Source organism: Muntiacus reevesi, chromosome 4 (genome assembly GCF_963930625.1).
Source record: "Muntiacus reevesi chromosome 4, mMunRee1.1, whole genome shotgun sequence".
In the NCBI taxonomy this organism is placed as follows: Eukaryota; Metazoa; Chordata; class Mammalia; order Artiodactyla; family Cervidae; genus Muntiacus; species Muntiacus reevesi.
In genome coordinates, this window is record NC_089252.1 from 147,140,111 (window position 1) to 147,164,827 (window position 24,717).

The 24,717-nt window shown below is 39.9% G+C and overlaps 1 protein-coding gene across 1 annotated transcript in view; it reads right to left on the reverse strand.

Annotated features, from left to right (window-relative positions):
* The window catches only part of SPMIP11 (sperm microtubule inner protein 11), a 48,583-nt gene that overhangs the window by 2,411 nt on the left and 21,455 nt on the right, over positions 1-24,717 (reverse strand). Inside the window, exon 3 of the mRNA XM_065935065.1 lies at positions 602-724. Within this exon, the coding sequence (XP_065791137.1) occupies positions 602-724 (123 nt within the window). The remainder of the gene's footprint in view (positions 1-601; positions 725-24,717) is intronic.

The window sequence follows — 24,717 nt, forward strand, 5'->3', positions numbered from 1 at the left end:
CATACAGTACAGGATCTTTTGGGGATTGGCTTTCTTTACATAGCAGAATTCCCTGGAGATTCCTGCAAGTATCTGCCTATATCAGTGGCTTGTGCTAGGAACTTTTTAAAATGTAAGTTTCTCTTTCACAGAAAACACTAGATTGTTATTCTAGTTTTCAGATGGTCCAGAGAGGTTAAGTGATCAAAGAATTTTGCCCAAGGTCACACAGCTTGTTGAGTTGAAACTCAGTTCAAATTCCAAAGCTTTGATCCTCTTAACAATCCTGTAAGGTTGGTGGAGTCTGCATTTTCTGCCCCTTTTTTTCCCCTAAATGAATGAAGAAACAAGTTAAAAAAGGATAAGTGACTTATCCACGGTGAGACACTTGAAAGAGAAAGTACTAACAGGTAGATCTTCTGCTGTCACTTCTGATTCAGTTTTTATCTTATCTTGCTTACCTCACTATTGGAGCCTACTTTCTCCCTCTTCTCAGTCTCTTCTTGGCTCTTTTTGACCTTGCTGCCTGCTCTAAAGCAGCGACCCACCACACCCCAGCCACTTTAGCAACTCAGACACACCTTTTCTGCCCCTAGAATGGTGACAAATCCATGATACTCACATGTCTTTAACGATACCTTCCGAACAGCTTCGTGGTACTTTGTGTGGCTATTTTGGTGCACGGAGTAATTCCCATCTTCTGAGATAATAGGGGGAAGCCTAGTGGGCACTGGATCCTTCTGGTCTGAAATGAGAGCAGACTTGTTCTGAGTACCTAGCAAATGGGGTTATTCAACTTTCTCAGTCTCTGGTCTCCATGCTAACCCGACACGGGCAGGGATCCCTCCAAGCCCCTCACAAGCCAAGTGTTGCAGGGTAAGAAGGGGTTCGTGGGACACAGTAGTATCAGGAAGAGCATTTGGGGCAGCAGGTATCAAGTGTGTTAGAAGCATTAGAGAGGTCTCAGCTTGCTCTTGGTTTAGAGCTGGACTGGTGTTGGGTCAAGTGGAGAGGGACAGGGCCAAGAGCTGGAAAGGCAGTATAGAGTGGGATAGTGTAGTCTTAGCATTCTTACGGGGGTTTAGGAATCTTCTCAGATCCAAAATCTGTATCTTCTTATAGTGACTGAAAAGATGAGATTTTCCTTACCCAGTGCTGTGGTCTGAATGTTTGAATTCCCTCCACTCCCCCACCCCCCAAATTCATATGTTGAAAACTTAATGCCCAAGGTAATAGCGTTTGGAGGTGGGGCTCTTGGGGTGTGATTCATGAGATGGAGCCCCCATGAATGGAATAAGTGCCCTTATAAAAAGAGGCCTGAGAGAGCTTCCAGGCCCCTTCTGCCACGTGAGGGAACAACAGGAAGTCTGCAACCTGGAAGAGAGTCCTCACCTGGCTTCCTAATCCTGGACTGCCAACCTCCAGAACTGTGAGAAATAAATCTCTGTTGTTTATAAGCCACCCAGTCTACGGTATTTTGTTATAGCAGCCTGCATGGACTAAGATACCCAGCCTCTCTTGTAGCAAGGCCAAGGGCCAAGAGGTTTGGCTAGGCCAATCAACGTGTCTTCTTCAGATTTTGAATCAAAGATTGGGGTTGCGAAGAAGCTGGGACCATGTGAAGTCTTTTTCTGTTGATGGAGGTTGGGGCAGTGAAGCTGCCTCTTGTCTCCAGCAGCATTATCTGGGGCCCAGTGTCCTTGGGGCCAGCAGTGCCCACAGCACTGAATGCACTGGTGTCTCTGCACAGCCAGGTCTGTGGCGTGATTGTGAACCTTGTTTCTGGTTACTGTCTGCCAAACTTGGTTCTCTGTCCCTTCTACAGTTTTTATGTGCCTCCTAATATTTTTTAAACAACTACTTCAAGGACTTGCCTGGTGGTCTAGTGGTTAAGAATTTGCCTTGCAATGCAGGGGGCTTGGGTTTGACCCCTGGTCAGGGAACTAAGTCCCACACGCCGCAGAGCAGCTGAGCCTGTGCACCACAACTAGAGGGTCTGTGGGCCGCAGTGAAAGATCTCATGTGTAGCAGCTAAGACCTGACACACCTGAGTAATTATTTTTTAAAAATAAAAAATTACTTCATTGTGTAACACACACAGAAAAGGTGGTACATATATAATTTATACAACTTAATGAGTTTGGAAATAAGTATACACCTGTGAAACCATCATCAAAATCTATGCCACAAACATATCCATCTCCTCCAAAAACTTCCTCTCACCTTCTTTATTATTATTTTGTAACAAGAACATCTAATATAAACTCTAGCCTCTTTGCAGAGTTTTAAGTATATAGTATAGTATTTACTATGCTGTACAGTAGATCTTTAGGATTTATTCATCTTGCATAACTGAAACTTTATACCCTTTGATTACTGCCCTCCTGTTTTTTCCTCTCCTGAGCCTCTGGCAAACACTTGTATTCTTTGCTTCTTTTGAGTTTAATTATTTTAGATTCCTCATATAAGTGGTATCATGTAAAATGTGTCCTCTCTCTGACTTATTTCACTTGGCATATCTTCCAGGTTCATCCATGTTGTTGCAAATGCCAGGATTTCCCCAGTTTTTTTTTTTTAAGGCCAAGTAATATTCCATTGTATGCATTTACCACATTAAAAAAATCCATCCAAGCCCTGATGGACATTTCTGTTACTTCCATGTCTTGGCTAGTGTGCATAATGCTGCAACAAATATGAGAGTGCAGATATCCCTTTGAGATCATGGTTTCAATTTCTTTGGGGATATATATACCAGAAGTGAGATTGCTGAATCAAATGGTAGTTCTATTTTAATTTCTTGAGAAATTGCCCTACTGTTTTCTACAGTGGCTGTACCCATTTGCTTACCCACCACAGTGCATGTGGGTTCCCTTGTCTTCTCACCAATGCTGTTAACTTTTGTGGATTTTTTAAAAATTATACCCACTTTAAGAGGTGTGAGGTGATATATCATTGTGGTTTTAATTTGCATTTCCCTGATGATTAGATGTTAAGCATCTTTTAATATACCTGTTGGCCATTTGTGTGTCTTTGGAGAAGTCTATTCAGATCCTCTGTCCATTTAATTGGATTTTCTTTCTTTTTTGCTGTTGAGTTATAGGAATTCATTATATATTTTGGGTATTAACCCTTTATCATATATATGGTTTGCAAGTATTTTCTCCCATACTGTAGGTTGTCTTTTCAATTTGTTTCTTTTGCCATATGGAAGCTTTTAAGTTTGGTGTAATCTCACCACTATCTTTAAAAAAAATTCATGTTCTGCTTAAATAGGCTAGATTTGACTTGCATCTCAGAACCCTGAGCTTGTGAACTGGATCAAAGTTTGCCATTCTCTCTGGAAATTGTTGAGATTGCTGACTCATCTTGGGTGGGTGGTGGGGATGCCTGCTGTTCTGTAGTTCTTCCACAGTTCCTGCTTTCCCCTTTATTCTGCTTGGCCCCACACGTTCATCATCTCTGTCCCTCCACCCTCCCACTTGCCCTCCCATGGACATCTTTAACGTTCTCTGTGACAGTGACACCACCAGAGTGGGGCAAAGTTTGAGTCCCCTCCATTGACAGTTGAAGGCTGGGACAGGTGGAACCCTGGACTGAACCAGGGGTTGGCTTTATACTTCATCACAGATTACATTTCCTAGAAACAGTGTCATTTGAGTTTGGTTGTTTGACTAAGTGGCATAATTTGACTTTCCAAATTATGCCACTAAGGGTGGCAGAATGTCCATAGCCAAGTAAGTGCAGACCCAGAAAGAGCAGGAGCATATTCCTCGGGGGCAATGGGACCTGGACTGCAAGTAAGTACTGACTGGGTGCAGGCGGCAGTGGGAGCTCTTTCTCTGGTCCTGAGGCATCAGGCTGATTGTTCTTTAAGGTATAGCCATATGATCATTACCAGATGACTGTTATGTCAGTTTCTGAGTAGTAGGCACCCAGTTTCCTGTATGGGTTACCGTGTACTTGGAGGTGTATTAGACAGTATCACCCACTTGGATGCCTTCCTCTTGAATGAAGCACTAGTTGGCCTTCTCCTTGGATCAGTACTTGGCAAGCTGGAAGATATTTTTGGTAACCCATAGCTTTGCCAAGTTTTGGAAGCTACCCGAGGTGAAGGGTGGTGACGGGGTAGGTAAGAATCATGCCACAGCTACTGTGAAAGGGGATGTTCTGGATAGCGTGATGCAATGAACTCTTTATAAGTAAATTCCACTGTGACAAGGGAGAAAAATTCATCATTTTTTTGGCAGATGGTATAACAGAAGCTCTTCATCCACTCAGTTAATACTATACTCCATATGGTTTTTTGTGGTAAATAGATAGGAAGGGCCCTGACAGCTTCTTCTAGAACCAGGCCATAAATTAGAAATTGCCAAAAGACCACATTTAATGCTTTGAATGGACTGTGAAAGATATATGGGGTAATGCAAAAGTAGTTGGCTGGATCTTCTACTTTTCCAAATTTATGTTGTAGATTTCTCAGTAGTATAAACTTCCCAGGGCCCCTAGGAAGGTCACGAAATCTTAGTTTCCCACTGCTTTGCCCATTGTTTCTGTTAGTTGGAACTGGGGCTGATTGGCCACAATGTTTTCAGACTGAAAACTTTTTAGAATGGGTCTACCTATGATGGCTCAGATGGTAAAGAATCTTCTGTAATGCAGGTGACCTGGGTTTGATCCCTGGGTCAGGAAGAACCCCTGGAAAAGGGAATAGTTACCCCCGCCAGTATTCTTGCCTGGAGAATTTCATGGACAGAGGAGCCTGGTGGGCTATAGCCCATGGGGTCACAAAGAGTTGGACATGACTGAGCAACTAAGCACCTACGCTACCTCAGTGGCTCCCAGAATGCTGAATTTTAGATTAAGGTATTTGCCGGTTTGTTCCAGATTCTTAGTACATAGTGATGATAATATATAACAGATATTACTTGAAGTTGGTGTCACTGTAAGCAGAGTAACACCACCCAGACTAGAAATGCATACAAGATATTTGTAGAACATACTTGTAGAAATGCAAACAACATTTCTAGATGTTGTGGTATTGTACGTAAAATATGACTTCTATCTAAGAGGTCGTATTAGATATGAGGCAAGTTGACTGGAGTATTAACACGGACTGAAACTGGTTGAAGTATTTTTGGAAGGCTATCTTGCACTTAGTCTTTCCTGATATCAGGAAATTGTCAGGGATTTGGGAGGAAGTGAACAAGAACATAAACCCAGGGAACCAGACCAATTCTCAGGGCACATTTTACACATGGGGGCAGTTCCTTTGCCTCCAAAAATATCTTCCTTAAAGTGCAGTTCTTAAGAATTCTGAACACAGGGCAAGTGGGGGTGGGGCATGAGATAAGATAGAGACAGTGCTGGTGATATAAAATGCAGACTGCTGTCTTTTGCAGACTGCTGATCTAAAATGGATCTAGATCCGTTGGATCTTCTAGAGATAACAGCAATAAAAAGAGCTGATATGCAGTGAATGTGCTTGGCACAACTGTAAAACGTGGGTACTGTAACCTTATTTTATAAATGGAGAAACAGAGGCCCAGAGAAGTTTAGTGATTTGCCAAGATCACATGACTGGCATATTGGCCAAGACGTGAGTTTAACCCAGCACTTTGGTGCTACTGCCCATGCTCTTAACCACCACATTAAATTGGCTTTTGAAATATTATCAGGGTTTCCAGGAAAGACCAAGGGCTAAGGAAAAACAAGAACTGATAGAACTACCCTCTTAGTGGGATCCCTTGTGTATAGCTCAATGAGGGCCCTGTCAAGGGTGTCTTCTTACCCTGAAGAAGCCTTGTGTTGGGTAAGGGACTTAGTAATAATATTACCTTGTTCCAGAAGCAGATCTTTGCCTCCCTGAGCGTCACTTAAATGCAGAACATCACTTCCTATGACTAGCATCGAGGGAACAGAGAAGACTGGAACCTGGTGGGTCACTCTTCAGTGGATTAGACCAGTCTCAGTGGGGAGAACCAGGGGGAAAGACCAAGCCCCTGTGAAAAAAGTGGTCTATCTGCTGCAATACAGACACAGTCACCTGCCTTGGAGGTGCCCATTCCTGAGGCTCTGGCAAGGTGGTATTACTCTGCTTGGGGTTATACCAACTTCAAGACAACTGCGAGTAATGTCTGTTAGATGTTATCTAACTGTGAGTAGCTCGAGTATCTTCTCCCTCTAGTTTCAAGTGGATGAGGATGATGGTCTGTAGCAGCTATGAGATGTATGAGTGTTTCCAAAAATACACTTCTATAATTTCAGTACGTTTATCCATTTAGAAAGGCGGAGGGGCTCAGAGACTTTGGCCAGTTCACTCTTGGCTGCATTGTGCCGGTCACGCTCCTGTTCGAAAAGCCAGAACTACAGTGCCCTCTGCTGGAGTCTAAGAATGGCATATCCAGCTGTCTTCTCATAGCGGGTCATCAAACAGGCAGTTAGGAGAGGTCAAGAGAACTAGGAGACTGAGCAGAGTACTTTCTAGCAAGGGTGGGGAAAACCACCTTTGGGATCCCTTTGACAAGATTCAGAAAACGAGAATACAGCTTTTACCAAAGATTTACTTTTTCTTTGAAGAGATTCATTTGTAAGTAAGAGCAACTAGGAGGACTCATTATGGAATTCCTCTGGGAGGAGGAATGATAAAGGCCGCAGTGGAGGAAGATGGAGTGAGGCCCTTTGGATTTGCAGAGCTTGGAGGTAACTGTGTTTTGGAAACACTCATTTTGGAAATAGCTGGAGGGCTGTCACTAGAGAGTCTGGCAGGGAGACTCTGTCATTTGTTTCAAATCAAGGACAAGCATAAGCACTCTTTACCACCAATCCCCATCAATTTGCCTCTGAGATGCCTGTCAGTGGGCAATGCCCTGAGTGGACATGTGTGCTGGGATTATGTCTAGCTTGACCTAGGTTTTTCATATAACAAGGCAAGGGAGTTGTCTTAGCAAAGGGCCACATAAGGGAATTTTTCTGAAATTCTAAGACATTTCTGAACCAAGAAAAGAGCGCAGGTGTGACACTAAAAGAAGATGGCAGAACAAGGTTCAAAGCAACTGGTGAAACAGATTCAGCAAAGGAGAGGACAGATATGTGGCCAGGCTCTCCTGGGCAGGATAGGGAGGGAAAGCTTAGGCACTCAAGGTGAATGAACTCAGGAGGCTTGGCTGAACCTGCAGGGGCAGCTGGTAGAATTAGGATCAGTAAGGTGAGTCTGGGAGGGGTAGGAATTACTGATTGGTGGACAAGAGAGTTCTGGTCACTGGTCAGGGATGCTCCTCTGTGAGCAACTGCAATTGACCAGGCTCTTTCAGGGTCAGGATGAGCTATCCTTTGATGCCAGCTAGCATTTGTTGCTTCTCAGGAAACTTTATGGTTAAAAATATTGCTTTTCATGGGAATTCCCTAGTGGTCTGATGGTTAGGACTTGGTGCTTTCACTGCCAAAGGACCCAGGGGAACTAAGATCCTATAAGCTATATGACCCAAATATATATATTGCTTTTTCAGGCTCTTTACCCTGGCAAGTATGTTCTGAGTAGCAAGTATATTCCAGTCAAAGGAAAGGTATATATTCCCTATGTAAATAACATTATGGCTTTTAACTTTTCTTCCAATCATCTGTCATACAGTTTTATGTGCTAGGTCTTAGGTGTATTACATACATTGTATGTTTAATTTACTCTACACAACAGATCAGTAAAGAAGGCATTATTATCTCCATTTACAGGTGAGGAAAATGAGGCACTCTGAATTTGCTTAGTGTGAGTTAGCTCCCTGAACAACTTTGAGTACCTGATAAAAATGAGCTTCTGAAGTCAAGGACAGACCAAAATATGCTCTCCACACCCAGGTTTCCTCTTTGGCTTTTCTATTTTGGTACTTTATCAGGAGGAAGAGTGGAGAAGGCAATGGCACCCCACTCTTGCCTGGGAAATCCCACGGACAGAGGAGCCTGGTGGGCTGCGGTCCATGGGGTAAGAGTCGGATACGACTGAGCGACTGACTTCACTTTCACTTTTCACTTTTATGCACTGGAGAAGGAAATGGCAACCCACTCCAGTGTTCTTGCCTGGAGAATCCCAGGGACGGGGGAGCCTGATGGGCTGCCATCTATGGGGGTGCACAGAGTCGGACACGACTTAAATGACTTAGCAGCAGCAGCAGGAGGAGGAAAAGAAAAGAAGGGGGCAGAGACTGGCAAAATATTTAGCTACCTGTGTTGACTCACTTCTACAAGTTTTCATTATGACTATAATAAGGAAAGCTTGAGTGGGCCCTCATATCTACTAGAAGGGAAAAAAACCTTTCTTGAAAGGAAAATTGTGAATAACTTTAAAATATCATTATAGTATGTGTTAAGAATGTGAAGTGTTAATAGGTCCATTTTAATGTTTCTGTTAAAGCCCTCACTGAAGAGCCAGATAAGAGTGTGGCTGATCTGAGCATGGAGAACAGGTTGAAGTGCTAGTACAGGTGGTCAGAAAAAGGTCAAGCCACTTGAGTGGATGTAGTAACAAGGTGAAATCAGTCAGAAAGCGAGCAGGGCCAGAGAATCATTCTGAAGACAAGTGTGGGTTACAACTCACAGTCCTGTAAGATCACTTGCGTTGTGGAACTAAGGGTGAGCACAGTCAGGAACTGTGTGCTCCTTGAATTAATGAATGCAGAAATCGAGATTAGGAAGACCTGGTTAAGCATGGTGGGTGGATGTGGTTTTGTAAGAACCAAACAGAATGCAGTATTTTCTCCACACATACTTTTTCCAAACCAGTTCTGAAGTAATAGAAAGGTATGAAGCAAGTTCCCCATTATGGTGGTCCACATTCCCAAACTTCTACCAGCTGACATATTAAGCAATATTAGCACCATCAGGATTCAGAACCAGGTGAGCTCTGTTGCTCTTTCTTGCTAATATGTTAAATAAGATGAAAGCTAAGAGTTTACCATTTAATTTAGCAACCTTACCATGGATAGGAGCACTGGTGACTAGGTATATTTCAGTGGGCTGGTGGGGGCAAGAGCCCGATTGATGTAGGTTCAAGAGAGACTGGCAAGACATTTGGAGACAGAAAGACCAGACAATTCTTTTGAGAAACTTTTCTGTATAGGGGGTAGGCAGGGAAATAGGATGTAAGGTTCTAAGATGGAAGAAATTATAGCATGTAGGTATGTAGGGAATGGTTAGACATAGAAAAACTGATGCAACAGTTGGAGCAGAATTGGAGTAGTATCTTTGAATAGTCAAAAATCTGATACACAGGTGGAGGGCTTGGTCTTAAGTGTGTAGAACATTCACTCGTTATTATAAGACGTATATGGGCACAGATACAGGTAGATGGATAGATACGGTTTGTGAGGGGTTATATAAATTATCTTCCAGTTGCTTCTGTTTTCACTGTGAAATAGAAGGAAAGTCATTATCTGAGAGTGAGAATAGGGGAGGAAGTGGTGGAGGTTTGAGGGAAGAGAAGGTATGAAGAGGCCTTCAGGAGAGTGAGAGAATGCATACAACAAAGAAATGTAGTCTGACATTTGGGCAGCCATAAAGGCCCACTTGAGTTTAGTGATCAGGAATTTTAAAGTGAGGTCAATCAGTGTGGTTGTTTTTCTCCTGTTGATGAGTATAAACTACTTTTCCTAGGAATTTTTGGTATAATCAGGAGTGGGAGGGAGGAGAATGGTGGAGAAAAAATGGGGAAAACAGCTTGAGGGGACCATATGATCAGAAGAGGATTCCTTTTTTTCCCAGATGGAAGAGATTACAGCACATATGTATACTTATGGGAATGATCTGGGAAGAGGGGAAAAACTGAGAGAGAAGGGGATAATTACAGGAGCAAAATCCTTGAGGTTAAGAGTGGACTAGATCCATGACTTCCCTGCTGGTCCAGTAGTTAAGAATCCTCCGGCCAATGCAGGGACACAGGTTCAATCTCTGTTCCAGGAAGATCCCACATGCCACAGAGCAACTAAGCCTATGTGCCACAACTACTGAGCCTGTGCTCCAGAGCCCATGCTTCCTAACAAGAGATGCCACCATAATGAGAAGCCCATTGCACTGCAACAAAGAGTAGCCTCCACTTGCCACAACTAGAGAAAGCTCACTCACAGCAACAAAGATCCAGTGCAGCCAAAAATAAATAAACCTAAAAAAAAAAAGTGGATGAGATATAGTAGACAAATGGAGTTAGTTCATTCATTGTAGCAGAGGGAAGACAGAAATGCAGTGGAATGTTAGATGTGATGATGGAAAGTGTCTTTTGAATACTCCTACTTAGTTAAATAATGAACAAGGAAGTTATTACCTCAGTGTTAGGATGGGAGAGGGCATTTTAGAGATTCAAGGAGAGAATAGATGTGAAGTTGCCTTGAGGAGTGGGAGAGTGGCTAGGGAAATACAATAGGATTATCAGGAAGTCCCAAGTGCTCACTTGAGATTTGTGGTTATTGTTCCTAATCATTCTAGGAAGACTAGATGTCCTAGGAGGAGAGCCATATACACATACCTTTGTCTTTATAGATTGCCCTGGAGTTCAACACTCCAGCTCCCTTGAGTTTCATAGCCTTATCCTGAGCTTCTAGAGTCAGCCTGTGTACCCCAGAGCTTGGTCACATGAGCCCAGATTTCAGTTCTGGGGCAGCTGACATGGCTTCAAGGGAATACTAGAAACAGAACATAATACATAATTGCTATTGAGTGGAATTTTTACATAGAAGTCTTAATAATACGACTGAAAACAAACTTCGCAGAGGGTAGTCAAGTTCCCTGAATGTCTCTGTGCATAGATATTTCAGGATGTGCACAATTAAAATGACTGGTGAAGAACATACAATATGCTGCCACTTTATGGCAAAAGACACACATGGATTGAAAGTGAGGGGATGGAAGAAGATACTTCATGCAAATGGAAACAGTAAGAAATCAGGGGTAGCAATACTTTTATCAGACAAAATAGACTTTAAAACAAAGTCCATAAAGAAAGACTAAGAAGGACACTATATAATGATAAAGGAATCATTATATTACAAGAAGAGGATATTACATGTGTTATTAATAACATATACACACCCAATATACACCCAACAAGACAAAATGGTTCTCTGAGGAGGTATTACAAAATAACTGAAAAAAGAAGAGAAACAAAAGGCAAAGGAGAAAAGGAAAGATATACCCACCTCAATGCAGAGTTCCTAAGGATAGCAAGGAGAGATAAGAAAGCCTTCCTAAGTGAACCATGCAAAGAAATAGAGGAAAACAACAGAATGGGAATGACTAGAGATCTCTTCAAGAAAATTAGAGATACCAAGGGAACACGTCATGCAAAGATGGGCAGAGTAGAGGACAGAAACAGTATGGACCTAACAGAAACAGAAGATACTAAGAAGAGGTGGCAAGAATACATGGAAGAACTGTACAAAAAAGGTCTTAATGAGCCGGATAACCACCATGGTATGTTCACTCACCTAGAATCAGACATCCTGGAGTGTGAAGTCAAGTGGGCCTTAAGAATCATTACTATGAATGAAGCTAGTGGAAGTGATGGAATTCTAGCTGAGCTATTTCAAATCCTAAAGGATGATGATGCTGTTAAAGTGTTGTACTCAATATGCCAGCAAATTTGGAAAACTCAGCAGTGACCACAGCACTGGAAAAGGTCAGTTTTCATTCCAGTTCCAAAGAAGGGCAATGCCAAAGAATGTTCAAATTACCATACAATTTGTGCTCATTTCACATGCTAGCAAGGTAACGCTCAAAATCCAAGCTAGGTTTCAATAGTATGTTAACCGAGAACTTCCGATGTACAAGGTGGATTTAGAAAAGGCAGAGGAACAGAGATCAAATGATCAACATCTGTTGGATCACAGAAAACCCAAAGGAATTCCAGAAAAATATCTACTTCTGCTTCATTGACTAATCTAAAGCCTTTGACTGTGTGGATCACAACAAACTGAAAAATTCTTAGAGAGATGGGAGTATCAGACCACCTTACCTGCCTCCTGAGAAATCTGTATGCAGGTCAAGAAGCAATAGTTAGAGCCAGACATGGAACAATGGACTGGTTCAAAGTTGAGAAAGGAGACTGTATATTGTCACCCTGCTTATTTATGCAGCGTACATCATGTGAAATGCTGGACTGGATGACTTGCAAGTGGAATCAAGATTGCTGGGAACAATATCAATAACCTCAGATATGCAGATGACACCACCCTAATGGAAGAAAGCAAAGAGAAACTAAAGAGCCTCTTGATGAGGTAATAGAGGAGAGTGAAAAAGCTGGCTTAAAACTCAACATTGGAAAAAACCAGGATCAGAGCATTTAGTCCCATCACTTCATGGCAAATAGGTGGGGAAACAATGGAAACAGTGAGAGACTTTATTTTCTTGAGTTCCAAAATCCCTGCAGATGGTGACTGCAGCCAAGAAACTAAAAGACGCTTGCTCCTTGGAAGAAAAGCTATGACAAACTCAGACAGTGTATTAAAAAGCAGAGACATCACTTTGCCAACAAAGGTCCATCTAGTTAAAGCTATGGTTTTTCCAACTTTATGGATGGATGTATGGATGTGAAAGTTGGACCATAAAGAAGGCTGAGCACCAAAGAATTGGTGCTTTCAAACTGTGGTGGTGGAGAAGACTCTTGAGAGTTCCTTGGACAGCAAGGAGATCAAACAGGTCAATCATAAAGGAAATTTCCTGAATATTAATTGGAAGGACTGAGGCTGAAGCTGAAGCATCAATACTTTGGCCACCTGATTCAAAGAACTGACTCACTGGAAAAGACCCTGATGCTGGGCAAGACTGAAGGCAGGAGAAGAAGGGGATGACAGAGGATGAGATGGTTGGATGGCATCACTGACTCAATGGACATGAGTTTGAGCAAACTCTGAGAGATTAATGAAGGACAGGGAAGCCTGGCGAGCTGCAGTCCATGGGGTCGCAGAGTCAGATGTGACTGAATGACTGAACAACAATAACAGAAATACACCCAATATGGGAGTACCTAATACATAAACACTATCAGATATAAAGGAAGAAATTGACATGTTATGTGTACATATGACGTGTGTGTATATATGTAAATATATATGCATAACACATACACACCTATATATGGCAAATATTTCAGTAATAGGAAGCTTTAACACCTCACTGACATCAAAGGACAGATCTTCCAGACAGAAAATCAGTAAAACAACAGAAATCCTATAGATACAACAAAACAGCTGGACTTAACGTATATCTACAAGACACTACATCCAAACAAAATAAAACAAAAAACAAAACAAAAACAAACAAAATAACTAGGACTTCCCTGGTGGTGCAATGGATAAGAATCCGCCTGTCAATGCAGAGGGCACATGGGTTTGATCCCTGGTTTGGGAAGATCCCACCTGCTGAGGAGCAGCTAAGCCCACGCACCACAACTACTGAGGCCCACATGCCTAAAGCCTGTGTACCGCAACAAGAGAAGCCATACAATGAGAAGCCCATGCACGAGAATGAAGAGTAGACCCTGCTCGCCACAACTAGAGAAAGTCCGCAAAAAGTAACGAAGACCTAGCACAGTCAAAAATAAAAACAGAGAAATAATTTAAAAAAAATCAGAGTACATATTCTTTTCAAGTCTCAAGGAACATTTTCTAGAATAGACCACATAATTTCACACAAAACAAGACTCAATAAAGTTAAGAGGAAAGAAATAATTTCAAGCATCTTTTCTGACCATAACAGTATGAAACTAGAAATCAACCATAGGAGAAAAAAATGCTTGTTATAAATGGGAGATGAGTCACCGGTTTCTGACTGGGATACAGTGAAAGTAGTCTGTGATCAAAGTGGGAGTTGGAAGTGCTTTGCTATAGTTTTGGCCTTGAACTGTTTCTAGATTCTGAAATTTGCTCTTATGAAGTTCTTGCCTTAGCTCTACACATGGCTGGTTCATCCTCATTCTTCATGAGGTTGCTCAAACATTACTTCCTTGATTATTGTCTAAAGTGAACCTCTCCAAGTTACTCTCCATCATGGGATCTGTGAACTCAGTTGCCTCCAAGAGTCAGGCAGATAATGTTAGTGAGTAAAACAAACTGAGCAAGAAACTTGTCCAATCAAAATGGGCAGCTGCTACTTTACTCTGACCATTTGTGCTCATGTGGGAATTTAGGGCCAGTGCGGCCAGTTCTAATCTTTAAGAGAAGTCAGAAATGTGGAATTTACATAAAATCTCCTGAGTTTAGATGTTGGTCCAAATTTTTTCAAGAAATCACTACGCAGGCTGAGTCTGGCCCTTTGGCCAGCAGTTTATAACTCCTGAGCTACTGCATCAACTCTCCCACCCACATATCTTTTCCATACTTGTTATGCTTGTTACAATCTGCGAATATCTTATTTATTTATTGTCTGTGTTAGTCACTTTTGTTTTCCCAGTGTCCGACACAGTGCCTGGCACAGTCAGTTCTCAACAAATAAACGTCTGATGTTGGATGAGAAGGGGAGTCTGGATTGATGCCCTACTTGGGGGTTTTCTATGTACTCTGAATATTATATATATGAATTATAAATATGTGTGTTTTATATGTATGTGTGAATTATAAATTTGTGTGTGTTTATATAGAGGTGTGTGTATATATATAAATATGTGTATACACACATACACATTTATAAATAGCAAATATTTTTTTAGTCTTTTATTTATTTAATTTTGGCCATGCTGTACGGCTTGTGGGATCTTAGTTCCCAGATCAGGGATCAAACCCAGGTCCTTGGCAATGAAAGTGTGGAGTCCTGACCACTAGACTAACAGGGAAGTACCCTCTTAGTTGCTTTCTTGCCTTTAACTTTATGTCTTTTGATACAGAATTATAATTTTTTATTTAGGAAAAGTTGTCCATCTTTAATTTTAGGCTTCCAGGCCTTATGTCCTATAAGAAAGTTTTCTGAAATCATCCTAGGATTGTGAAAATATTTTACATCTTCCTCTAGTATTTCTATAGTTTTGTCTTATATGCTTAGGTCTTTACATCATCAAGAATTTATTTTTGTGTATGATATGAGGTGGATATCATATTATGCTAATGATGTCCTTTTTTACTTAATTTACGAAGTGTTTTCTAAAAGTATCAAATGCCTTTTTAGTTCCTAGTGATAGTTGGATATAACTTTTTGACATACAGGTGTGATGTATTTATATTTACCTATTTCCTAATAGTAAATCATCATTGCATTTCTGGAATAAATCCTACTTGATGGTAGATGATTGTCTTTATTCTTGAATTTAATGTTAGTGAATTTGTCCATTTATTGGTCTATGGGTTTCTCTTTTGTACTGTATTCTGTATTGTTTTATGTTATTTTATCAGTTTATGTTAGTATTGTAAAATTAATTGCTTATTTTCATTTTTTTCTATTAAGAATGGAATTATCTATTAACATTTTGAAAATATTTCCTATCAAAATTGTCTGAGCCAGACATTTTCTTTTATGTAACTGTAATAACTTTCATTTTCTCTTATGATTATTGATTTATTAAGTTTATACTATTTATTTTAAATCTGTCTTATAATCCAAACATTTACAAAAACACATAAACCTCTTTTCACTTACTTGACAGCATTCTTTGAAACACAGAAGTTTTTAGTATATGTGCTGCCGAAGCAAGCACAACACAGAAGTTTTTAATTTTTATGAAATCCAATTTATCTATCTTTTCTTCTGTCATTTATGCTTTTGCTGTCATTTATTACAAAACATTGCCTAACCCAAGGTCATGAAGATTTTTCTTCTAAAAGTTTTAAAGTTTTTAAAAAAATTTTATTTATTTTTTAAATATAAATTTATTTATTATAATTGGAGGCTAATTACTTTACAATACTGTATTGGTTTTGCCATATATTGACATGAATCTTCCACGAGTGTACATGTGCTCCCCATTCTGAGCACCCCTCCTCAACCTCCCTCCCCGTCCCATCCCTCTGGGTCATCCCAGTGCACCAGCCCCGAGCACCCTGTATCATGCATCGAACCTGGACTGGCAGTCCGTTTCACATATGATAATATACATGTTTCAGTGCCATTCTCCCAAACCATCCCACCCTTGCCCTCTCCCACAGAGTCCAAAAGACTGTTCTATACATCTGTGTCTCTTTTGCTGTCTCGCATACAGGGTTATCGTTACCATCTTTCTAAATTTCACATATATATGTTAGTATACTGCATTGGTGTTTTTCTTTCTGGCTTACTTCAGTCTGTATAATAGGCTCCAGTTTCATCCACCTCATTAGAACTGATTCAAATGTATTATTTTTAATGGCAGAGTAATATTCCATTGTGTATATGTACCACAGCTTTCTTATCCATTCATCTGCTGATGGGTATCTAGGTTGCTTCCATGTCCTGGCTATTATAAACAGTGCTGCGATGAACACTGGGGTACACATGTCTCTTTCAATTCTGGTTTCCTTGGTGTGTATGCCCAGGAGTGGGATTGCTGGGTCATATGGCAGTTCTATTTACAGTTTTTTAAGGAATCTCCACACTGTTCTCCATAGCGGCTATACTAGTTTGCATCCCCACCAACAGTGTAAGAGGGTTCCCTTTTCTCCACACCCTCTCCAGCATTTATTGCTTAGACTTTTGGATAGCAGCCATTCTGACTGGCGTGAAATGGTACCTCATTGTGGTTTTGATTTGCATTTCTCTAATAATGAGTGATGATGAGCATCTTTTCATGTGTTTGTTAGCCATCTGTATGTCTTCTTTGGAGAAATGTCTGTTTAGTTCTTTTGCACATTTTTTGATTGGGTCGTTTATTTATCTGGAATTGAGTTGCAGGAGTTGCTTGTATATTTTTGAGATTAATTCTTTATCAGTTGCTTCATTTGCTATTATTTTCTCCCATTCTGAAGGCTATCTTTTCACCTTGCTTATAGTTTCCTTTGTTGTGCAAAAGCTTTTAATTTTAATTAGGTCCCATTTGTTTATTTTTGCTTTTATTTCCAATATTCTGGGAGGTGGGTCATAGAGAATCCTGCTGTGATTTATGTCGGAGAGTGTTTTGCCTATGTTTTCCTCTAGGAGTTTTATAGTTTCTGGTCTTACATTTAGAATCAATATAGTAAAAATGAGTATACTACCCAAAGCAATCTATAGATTCAATGCAATCCCTATTAAGCTACCAACGGTATTTTTCACAGAACTAGAAAAAATAATTTCACAATTTGTATGGAAATACAAAAAACCTTGAATAACCAAAGCAATCTTGAGAAAGAAGAATGGAGCTGGAGAAATCAACCTGCCTGACTTCAGGCTCTACTACAAAGCTACAGTCATCAATACAGTATGGTACTGGCACAAAGATGGAAATATAGATCAATGGAACAAAATAGAAAGCCCAGGGATAAATCCATGCACCTATGGACACCTTATCTTCGACAAAGGAGGCAAGAATATACAATGGAGAAAAGACAATCTCTTTAACAAGTGGTGCTGGGAAAACTGGTCAACCACTTGTAGAAGAATGAAATTAGAACACTTTCTAACACCAAACACAAAAATAAACTCAAAATGAATTAAAAGTTTTAAAGTTTTAGCTCTTACATTTATGCCTGTGATCCATTTTAAGTTTATTTTTTGCATATGGTGTGAGGTGGCATCCAATTTCATTCTTTTGCATGTGATTATCCAGTTTTTGCAACATCATTTGTTGAAAAACTATTCTCTCCCATTGAATTGTCTTGGCACCTTTGCTGCAAATCAATTGACCATAAATATAAGGGTTTATTTCTAGACTCTCAATTCTATTTCACTGATCTAATATGGCAGTTCTTATGCCAACATCACCATGGTCTTGATTATAGAAGTTTTGTAGAAAAATTGAACTTGCGAAGTATGTCCTCCGTCATTCTTATTCTTCAAGATTGCTTTGGTTATTCTGGATAACCTACATTTCCATATGAATTTTAGGGTATCTTGTCAATTTCTATCAGATATCATTATCTATTTCTTTTTTAACTGAAGTATAGTTGACATACAATATTACATTAGTCTTATTTGCGTGATATTTCACCACAAGGAATTCTAAGCTTCTAAAATATGTCTGGAAAGGGACCTCACATTTATCCCCCCCCCCCCCCCCGTATCCTAACTCACATATAGAATTTGGCAAATATTCAGGAATCTCTAGCTTGGTCCATTACAAGCTTATCTAAGCTTTTATCAATAATTCTTTACAATGCCCTAGTTCCTTGATGTATTTTAGAATATTAAATGCGAATAGCTCAATATTATAAATATTAGGAGCTCTTCTAAAGAAGCTCCATTGAATAGGCTTGCTAGGTTAGTTAATGTTCTCCATTTCCTCTGAAAAACGTATTAAAAGATGCCTGAAACACTCCAGTTGCAGCCAAGAGCTACTCTCGAGCATACTCGCATACTTATGCTCCCACATACCAAGAGTCAGGTGTGATTTTTCTCCCCCCAAAATTTATTCCAGTTTTACTTTGTAATTGCAATTTGATGATATATTATTTAAACTAATGGAATATGTATTTTTAAAAAAGGATCAGTGGGTGCCTCCATGAGATTTACTAGGGACACCCAAAGCAAACAATCCCAACCTTTCTCTATAAAATGTATCAAGCAAGAATTAAATACTCTTGTGGGATATTAAAAAAAGAGCAGTGATTTTGTATAAAAATGAAATTGAATGCTTTGGAAAAACTCATGCCTAAACTTTACACTTGGAGTTAAAATGGATGTGAGTTAGAAAATTACCATTTTGGAACTATCATAGAGATAACCAAATCATCAGTAGATGCTAAAACTAGTAAGAAAAAGTTTGGTGTAAAATACAGTATTTACATTTTTTCAAAATATCTTCCTGGAAATCACTACTAATTACAAAATAAAAATAGTAACGTTGAAACTGTTTGGGTTTCATCTCAGGGGCTCTGAAGAGCTCTGATACTGTAGTTCTTTATGTCTCAGTGCAGAAAAGAATTCAAGAGGCAAAGTGATAGATAAGAAGTAGCTGATCAGAAAAGGACACTTGGAGGCTTACAAGCAGGTGGGCAAGGGGATGCCATGCTCCAAGAACTTACTGGGCTAGTTTTATAATCACAGGAAAAGTGGGGAGAGGGAGAAGGACTTCTTTGTCTTTCTTGAGTAGACGTCATGCTTCCATCATCAGCTCCTCCTCCAGGTTGGGCAAGGGAGTTTTCTTGTCCCTACATGGTCAAGCTAGGTGCACAAATTATTGTTTTTTATGTGTGCAGAGAGCATGTCCTACAGATTATTAACTTACTGAGCTCAATGGGCAGGATGTGAGTCTCATGCCACCATTGTTTTATTGTTTTGCGTCATGTCTTCTGCTGCTGTGTGGTTCTGTTGGTAAGCTAGTCTGCTTGGTTTCGTGGTTAAGCAAACCTGCTTTCTTAAGTAATCATTAAATTACAGGGTCTCCCATACTGTTTCGTGTAATTCCCCAGTGGGATTAACTACTTATTCACCTATTTTGTCCCTTTACTCTGTCGCTATCAACTTGGCAGTGAAGAAGACTGGAAAACACCACCTTAATCAAATGGTCAAAGTTAACATCACCAGTAATGGGACAAAATGACATCACAAGCCTCCTGATGTGATGTATTAAAGACGTAATATTGCTTATTCCTGCCAAAAACATTTAAACCTGATCTAATCTTGAGAAAGGAAGTGTTAGTTGCTCAGTCATGTCTAACTCTTGGCAACCCTGTGGACTGTAGCCCACCAGGCTCCTATGTCCATGGCATTTTCCAGGCAAGAATACTGGAGTGGGTTACCATTCCCTTCTCCAGGGGATCTTCCCGATCCAGGGATTGAACTTGGGTCTCTCACATTGCAGGCAGATTCTTTACCATCTGAGCCATAAGGGAAGCCCTTAATCTTAATGAACGTCAGATAAACCCAAATTAAGAAAAACTGTATTAAATATCTTGCCTGTACTCTTAAAATTGTCAACGTCATGAAACAAAGGAGCAGAGGAATTTTTCCCGATAAAAGGAAACTAAAGAGGCATGCCAACTAACTGCAATGCCTGATCCTTAATTGGATCCTAAAAGGGAAAATTTTGTTCTAAAGGACATTAACAGGGCAACTGGAAAAATTGGAATATAGACTGTAGGTAATTAGATAACAGTATTGTATCAGTGTTAAAATTGCTGAGTTTGATAACTTATATTGTGGGTCATCTAAAATAATGTTCTTATTCTTTAAAAAAAATAATTTTATTTATTTGTTTTTGGCTGTGCTGGGTCTTTGATGCTGCTCGGGCTTTTCTCTAGTTGCAGTGAGCAGGGGCTACTCTCTAGTTGCAGTGTGCAGGTTTCTCTTTGTGGTGGCTTCTCTTGTTGCAGAGCATGGGATCTAGGGCATGTGAGCTTTAGTAGCTTTAGTAGCTGCTGCTCCCAGGCTCTAGAGCACACCCTCAATAGTTGTGGCACACTGGCTTAGTTGCTCTGTGGCATCTTCCCAGATCAGGGATCGAACCCATGTTCCCTGCATTGACAGGTGGATTCTTTACCCCTGAGCCACCAGGGCAGCCCCTAAAAAAGTGTTCTTATTTTTAAGAAATACAAACTGAAATATTTGAGAGTAAAGGACATAACATGAACTACTGATTCTCAACTAGCTGAGAAAAAATAGATGTTTATATATATATATGCTAATATATAAATTATATATATATGAGGGGAGAGAGAACAAGCAAATATGGCCAAATAGTAACAATTGACTAATTTGGGTAAAGGGTATAGGGAATTTCTTTGTATACCAGTCTTATAAATTTTCTATAATTTTGGAAATACATCACAAAAATCAGTTTTAAAAATGATTAACCATAAAGTTTATTTTCTTTCCCTCCTAAATTTCCTAAAATGACATCTAAATAACAACAAGGACTTCCTTGGTGGTCCTGTGGTTGAGAATCTGCCTGCCAATGCAGGGGACACGGGTTCCATCCCTGGTCTGGGAAGATTTCACATGTCACAGGGCAACTGAGCCCATGCACCATGACTACTGACAGCAGTGTGCCTAGAGCCCATGTTCCACAAGAGAAGCCACTGCAGTGAGAGTAGCCCCTGTTTGCTGCAACTAGAGAAAGCCTGTGCACAGCAATGAAGACCCAGTGCTGCCCCCCAAAACAAATAAACAAAAAAAACAACAATGATAAAAATGGCATTAACCTTCAAGGGCAGAGAGAGAGTAAGGATACAGCAGCAAGATGATATATTTCACTGGAAACATCTTTTGAAAAATGGAAAGTGGATAAAGGGGTAGCAACTAACTTATCAGAATGTGGATGCATGTATGCTACATCACTTCAGTCCTGTCTGACTCTTTAAAACCCTATGGATTGCAATCCACCAGGCTCCTCTGTCCATGAGATTCTCCAGGCAAGAATACTGGAGTGGGTCATCATGCCCTCCTCCAGGGGATCTTCCCAACCCACATCTCCAGCATTGGCAAGCGGGTGCTTTACCATTAATGCTACCTGGGAAGCCCCAGTTTATCAGAATAGGAAAAGTTTTAACTTAAGTTTCTGCAATGGAGGATATATCTACAATTGACCTAATCTGCTTGAGAAACTCAAAACTTTAGTATATAGTAGGTACCACAGAAAGTAGGAGTGAAAAATAGGTCTGAGAACAGGGAGGTATTCACTGAAACTCTGTCTACAGAGCACATGGCACAACCAGGCTAATCATATTCACCATGCCCAAGGAGATAAAAGATTTCTCTGTCCAGCAACCCCACTGCTGGCTATATATCCAAAGGCAATAAAAACAGGATCTTGAAGAGAAATCTTCATTTTCATGTTCACTGCAGCATTATTCACAATAGCCAAGATACGAAAGCTTAAGTGTCTGCCAATGAATGAATGGATAAAGAAAATGCAGTATAAATACATATTCAATGAAATATTATTCAGTCATGGGGAAAAAGGAAATCCTGTTATTTGCAACCACATGGACGAACCTTCAGGGCATGATGCTAAGTAAGATAAGTGAGTCAGACAGAAGAAGACAAATACTGTATGATCTCACTTATATGTGGAATCTATAAAAGTAGAACTCAGAAAGTAGAATGGTGGTCACCAGGAGCTGGAGGTGAGGGGATGAGATGTTGGCCAAAGGGTATAAACTTCCATTTATAAGATGAATAAGTTATGGGGATCTAACGTACAGCATGGTGATTATAGGTAATTAAATGGTATTATATATAATTGAAAGGTACTGAGAGAGTAGATCCTAAATGTTATTACCACAAGAAAGAAATGGCAATTATGTGATGTCATAGAGGTATTAGAGCTAATGCTACAGTGGTTAACATTTTGCAATATATTTTAAATGCATTAAATCAACATATTGTACACCTTAAACTTACACAATTTGCTTGTTATTGTTTAGTAGCCAAGTTGTGTCCGACTCTTTGCGATCCCATGGACTGTAGCCTACCAGACTCCTCTGTCCATGGGATTTCCCAGGCAAGAATACTGGAGTGGGTTGCCATTTCTTTCTCTAGGGGATCTTCCGGATCCAGGGATTGAACTCACGTCTCCTGCTTGGCAGGTGGATTCTTTACTGCTGCACCACCAGGGAAGCCCAAACTTACACAATGTTATGTGTCAATTATATCTCAATAAAAATGGGGAAAAAACAGAAAGATGTCTTTGGAGGAACTGAATCTTGGAGGTACTGCACTCCTGGACAAGATTTACTGCGAGGGATGGCATATGGTGTAGGACTAAAAATAACATGATTAAGTGAAAATCAAGACCGTCAAGAGACTCTCAGTCTTGGTCCCAATATGCTAGCAACAAACAGATAACTCCCCAGAGAGGCAAGTATGGTGTTCTTCCCTGGAGAACATGTAGAAAGCCAGTGGAAAGCTCCTAGGGAAGCCCAAAATGGATAACCAACCCTGCCTTCCAGGCTTCTAGTCAGCTGTTTAGTTCCTCACTCTTACCATAAAAAGCCAAGGACAACCAGTTATTTGACAATAGTTATCAATGAGGAAAACAGAGACCAAAATAAATTCATAGGAAAGAAAGGTGCAGGAGAAACAGAGCTAATACAGAGAACAGAAGAGAATTTCAAATAAGAAGAAGAAAAGAAGAAGAAAAAGGATGTGAAAAAGGAAAACCAGAGGACCAAAAACAGTCCTTGGAAATTAAGAATAGAGTCACCAAAATATTCTGATACAAAGATATGGTGATTTGCACATGTCCACAGCTTCTTTATTACCCTTTCCCTTGTGTGTGGGCTGGATTTAGTGACTCTCTTCTAACAAAAAGAAGAAGGTGGAAGTGATAGTCACTTCTGAGACGAGGTCATAAAAAGACATTCAGCTTCCTTCCTCCTTCCTCTGTTTCTCTGATCACCAGCTCTGAGAAAAGTTAGCTGCCAGGTTAGAACACTCAAGCAGCTTATGGGAAGGCCCATGTGTGAGAAACTGAGGTGTTCTCTCAAGAGCCAGAGATGCTCGGTTGTTGATAAGAACTGAGGCCTCCAGCCATGAGGTGACTGGAGCCCCTGTTGACACCCTGTCTGAAAACACATGAGAAACCCTGAGCTAGAACCACCTACCTAAACTCCTTTTGGATTCCTGATTTACAGAGACTACAAGGTAATAAATGTTTTTGTTGGTTTAAGCCTATATGTTTTAGGGTAATTTCTTACACAGCAGAAGATAATTAACCCAGAAGGTTGGAAGATAAAATTGAGGAGGCTCCCAAAGAGTAAATTTTATAACATCCAAAGGAAATATAGACAAATATGAATAAAGTTAGAGAATCACTTCAGGTTTTATAGCTGATAAATGAAAGTTCCAAAAAGAGAGAAGAGAGAAAATAGAGAATAAATTAGTAAAGAAGTAATATAGGAAAATTTGTCAGAAATGAAGGGTACAAACGTCCAGGTTGAAAAAGCTCATGGAAAGTCTATCATAGTGAATGAAAAAAGACCTACAGCAGATTCCAACATTATGAAATTTCGAACACTTAGGGAACAAAAAAGAAAACAAAAAGTTTCTGGAGACAAATACATCATACACAAAAGAATACAGCCGGAAGTTAGAGGACAATAAAGTATACCTTCAAAGTTTTCAGAAAATGATTTCAACCTAGAATTCCATATCTGGAAAAGCTGACAATCAAGTGTGATGGTAGTCTAACATTCTTCACTAAAAAATATACCTCCGATACATTCTTAGGAAGCTAGTCAAGGATATATTCCAGGAAAAGGAGAGAGTAAAACCAAGAAACAAAACTTGGGATCCAGGAAATAGGGAATAAAATCTTGGAAAGAAGCAAAAGCAAGTTTTAGGAAAGAGCTATGTGCCAGGAATAGAAGGCAGAAGGTAGGAGTAAGAGAGAGAAGTTTGGGAAAAAAGGAATTGGTAGATTACCTGTGTTTTGAATGACTGGAAAAAATATCACTGGGCATTGGATAGAGTTGTTTAAGTAATAGCAGAGAACCAAGCAAATGGGGAAAAGAAAACAATGGTGGCAGTTCTTAACTCTAGGAATAAACAAAAAATTGAACAAAAAAGTTATTATAGTCAAATTAATTGCCTTAGAAGTAAACAATTTTTACATATTTTAAGACTACAAGACTATCGATATAAGCTTGTATTAGGGTTTCTACTGCTACATTTCAAATGACCACAAGTTTAGTGGCTTAAAACAATACCCTGGTGGTCCAAGTGGCT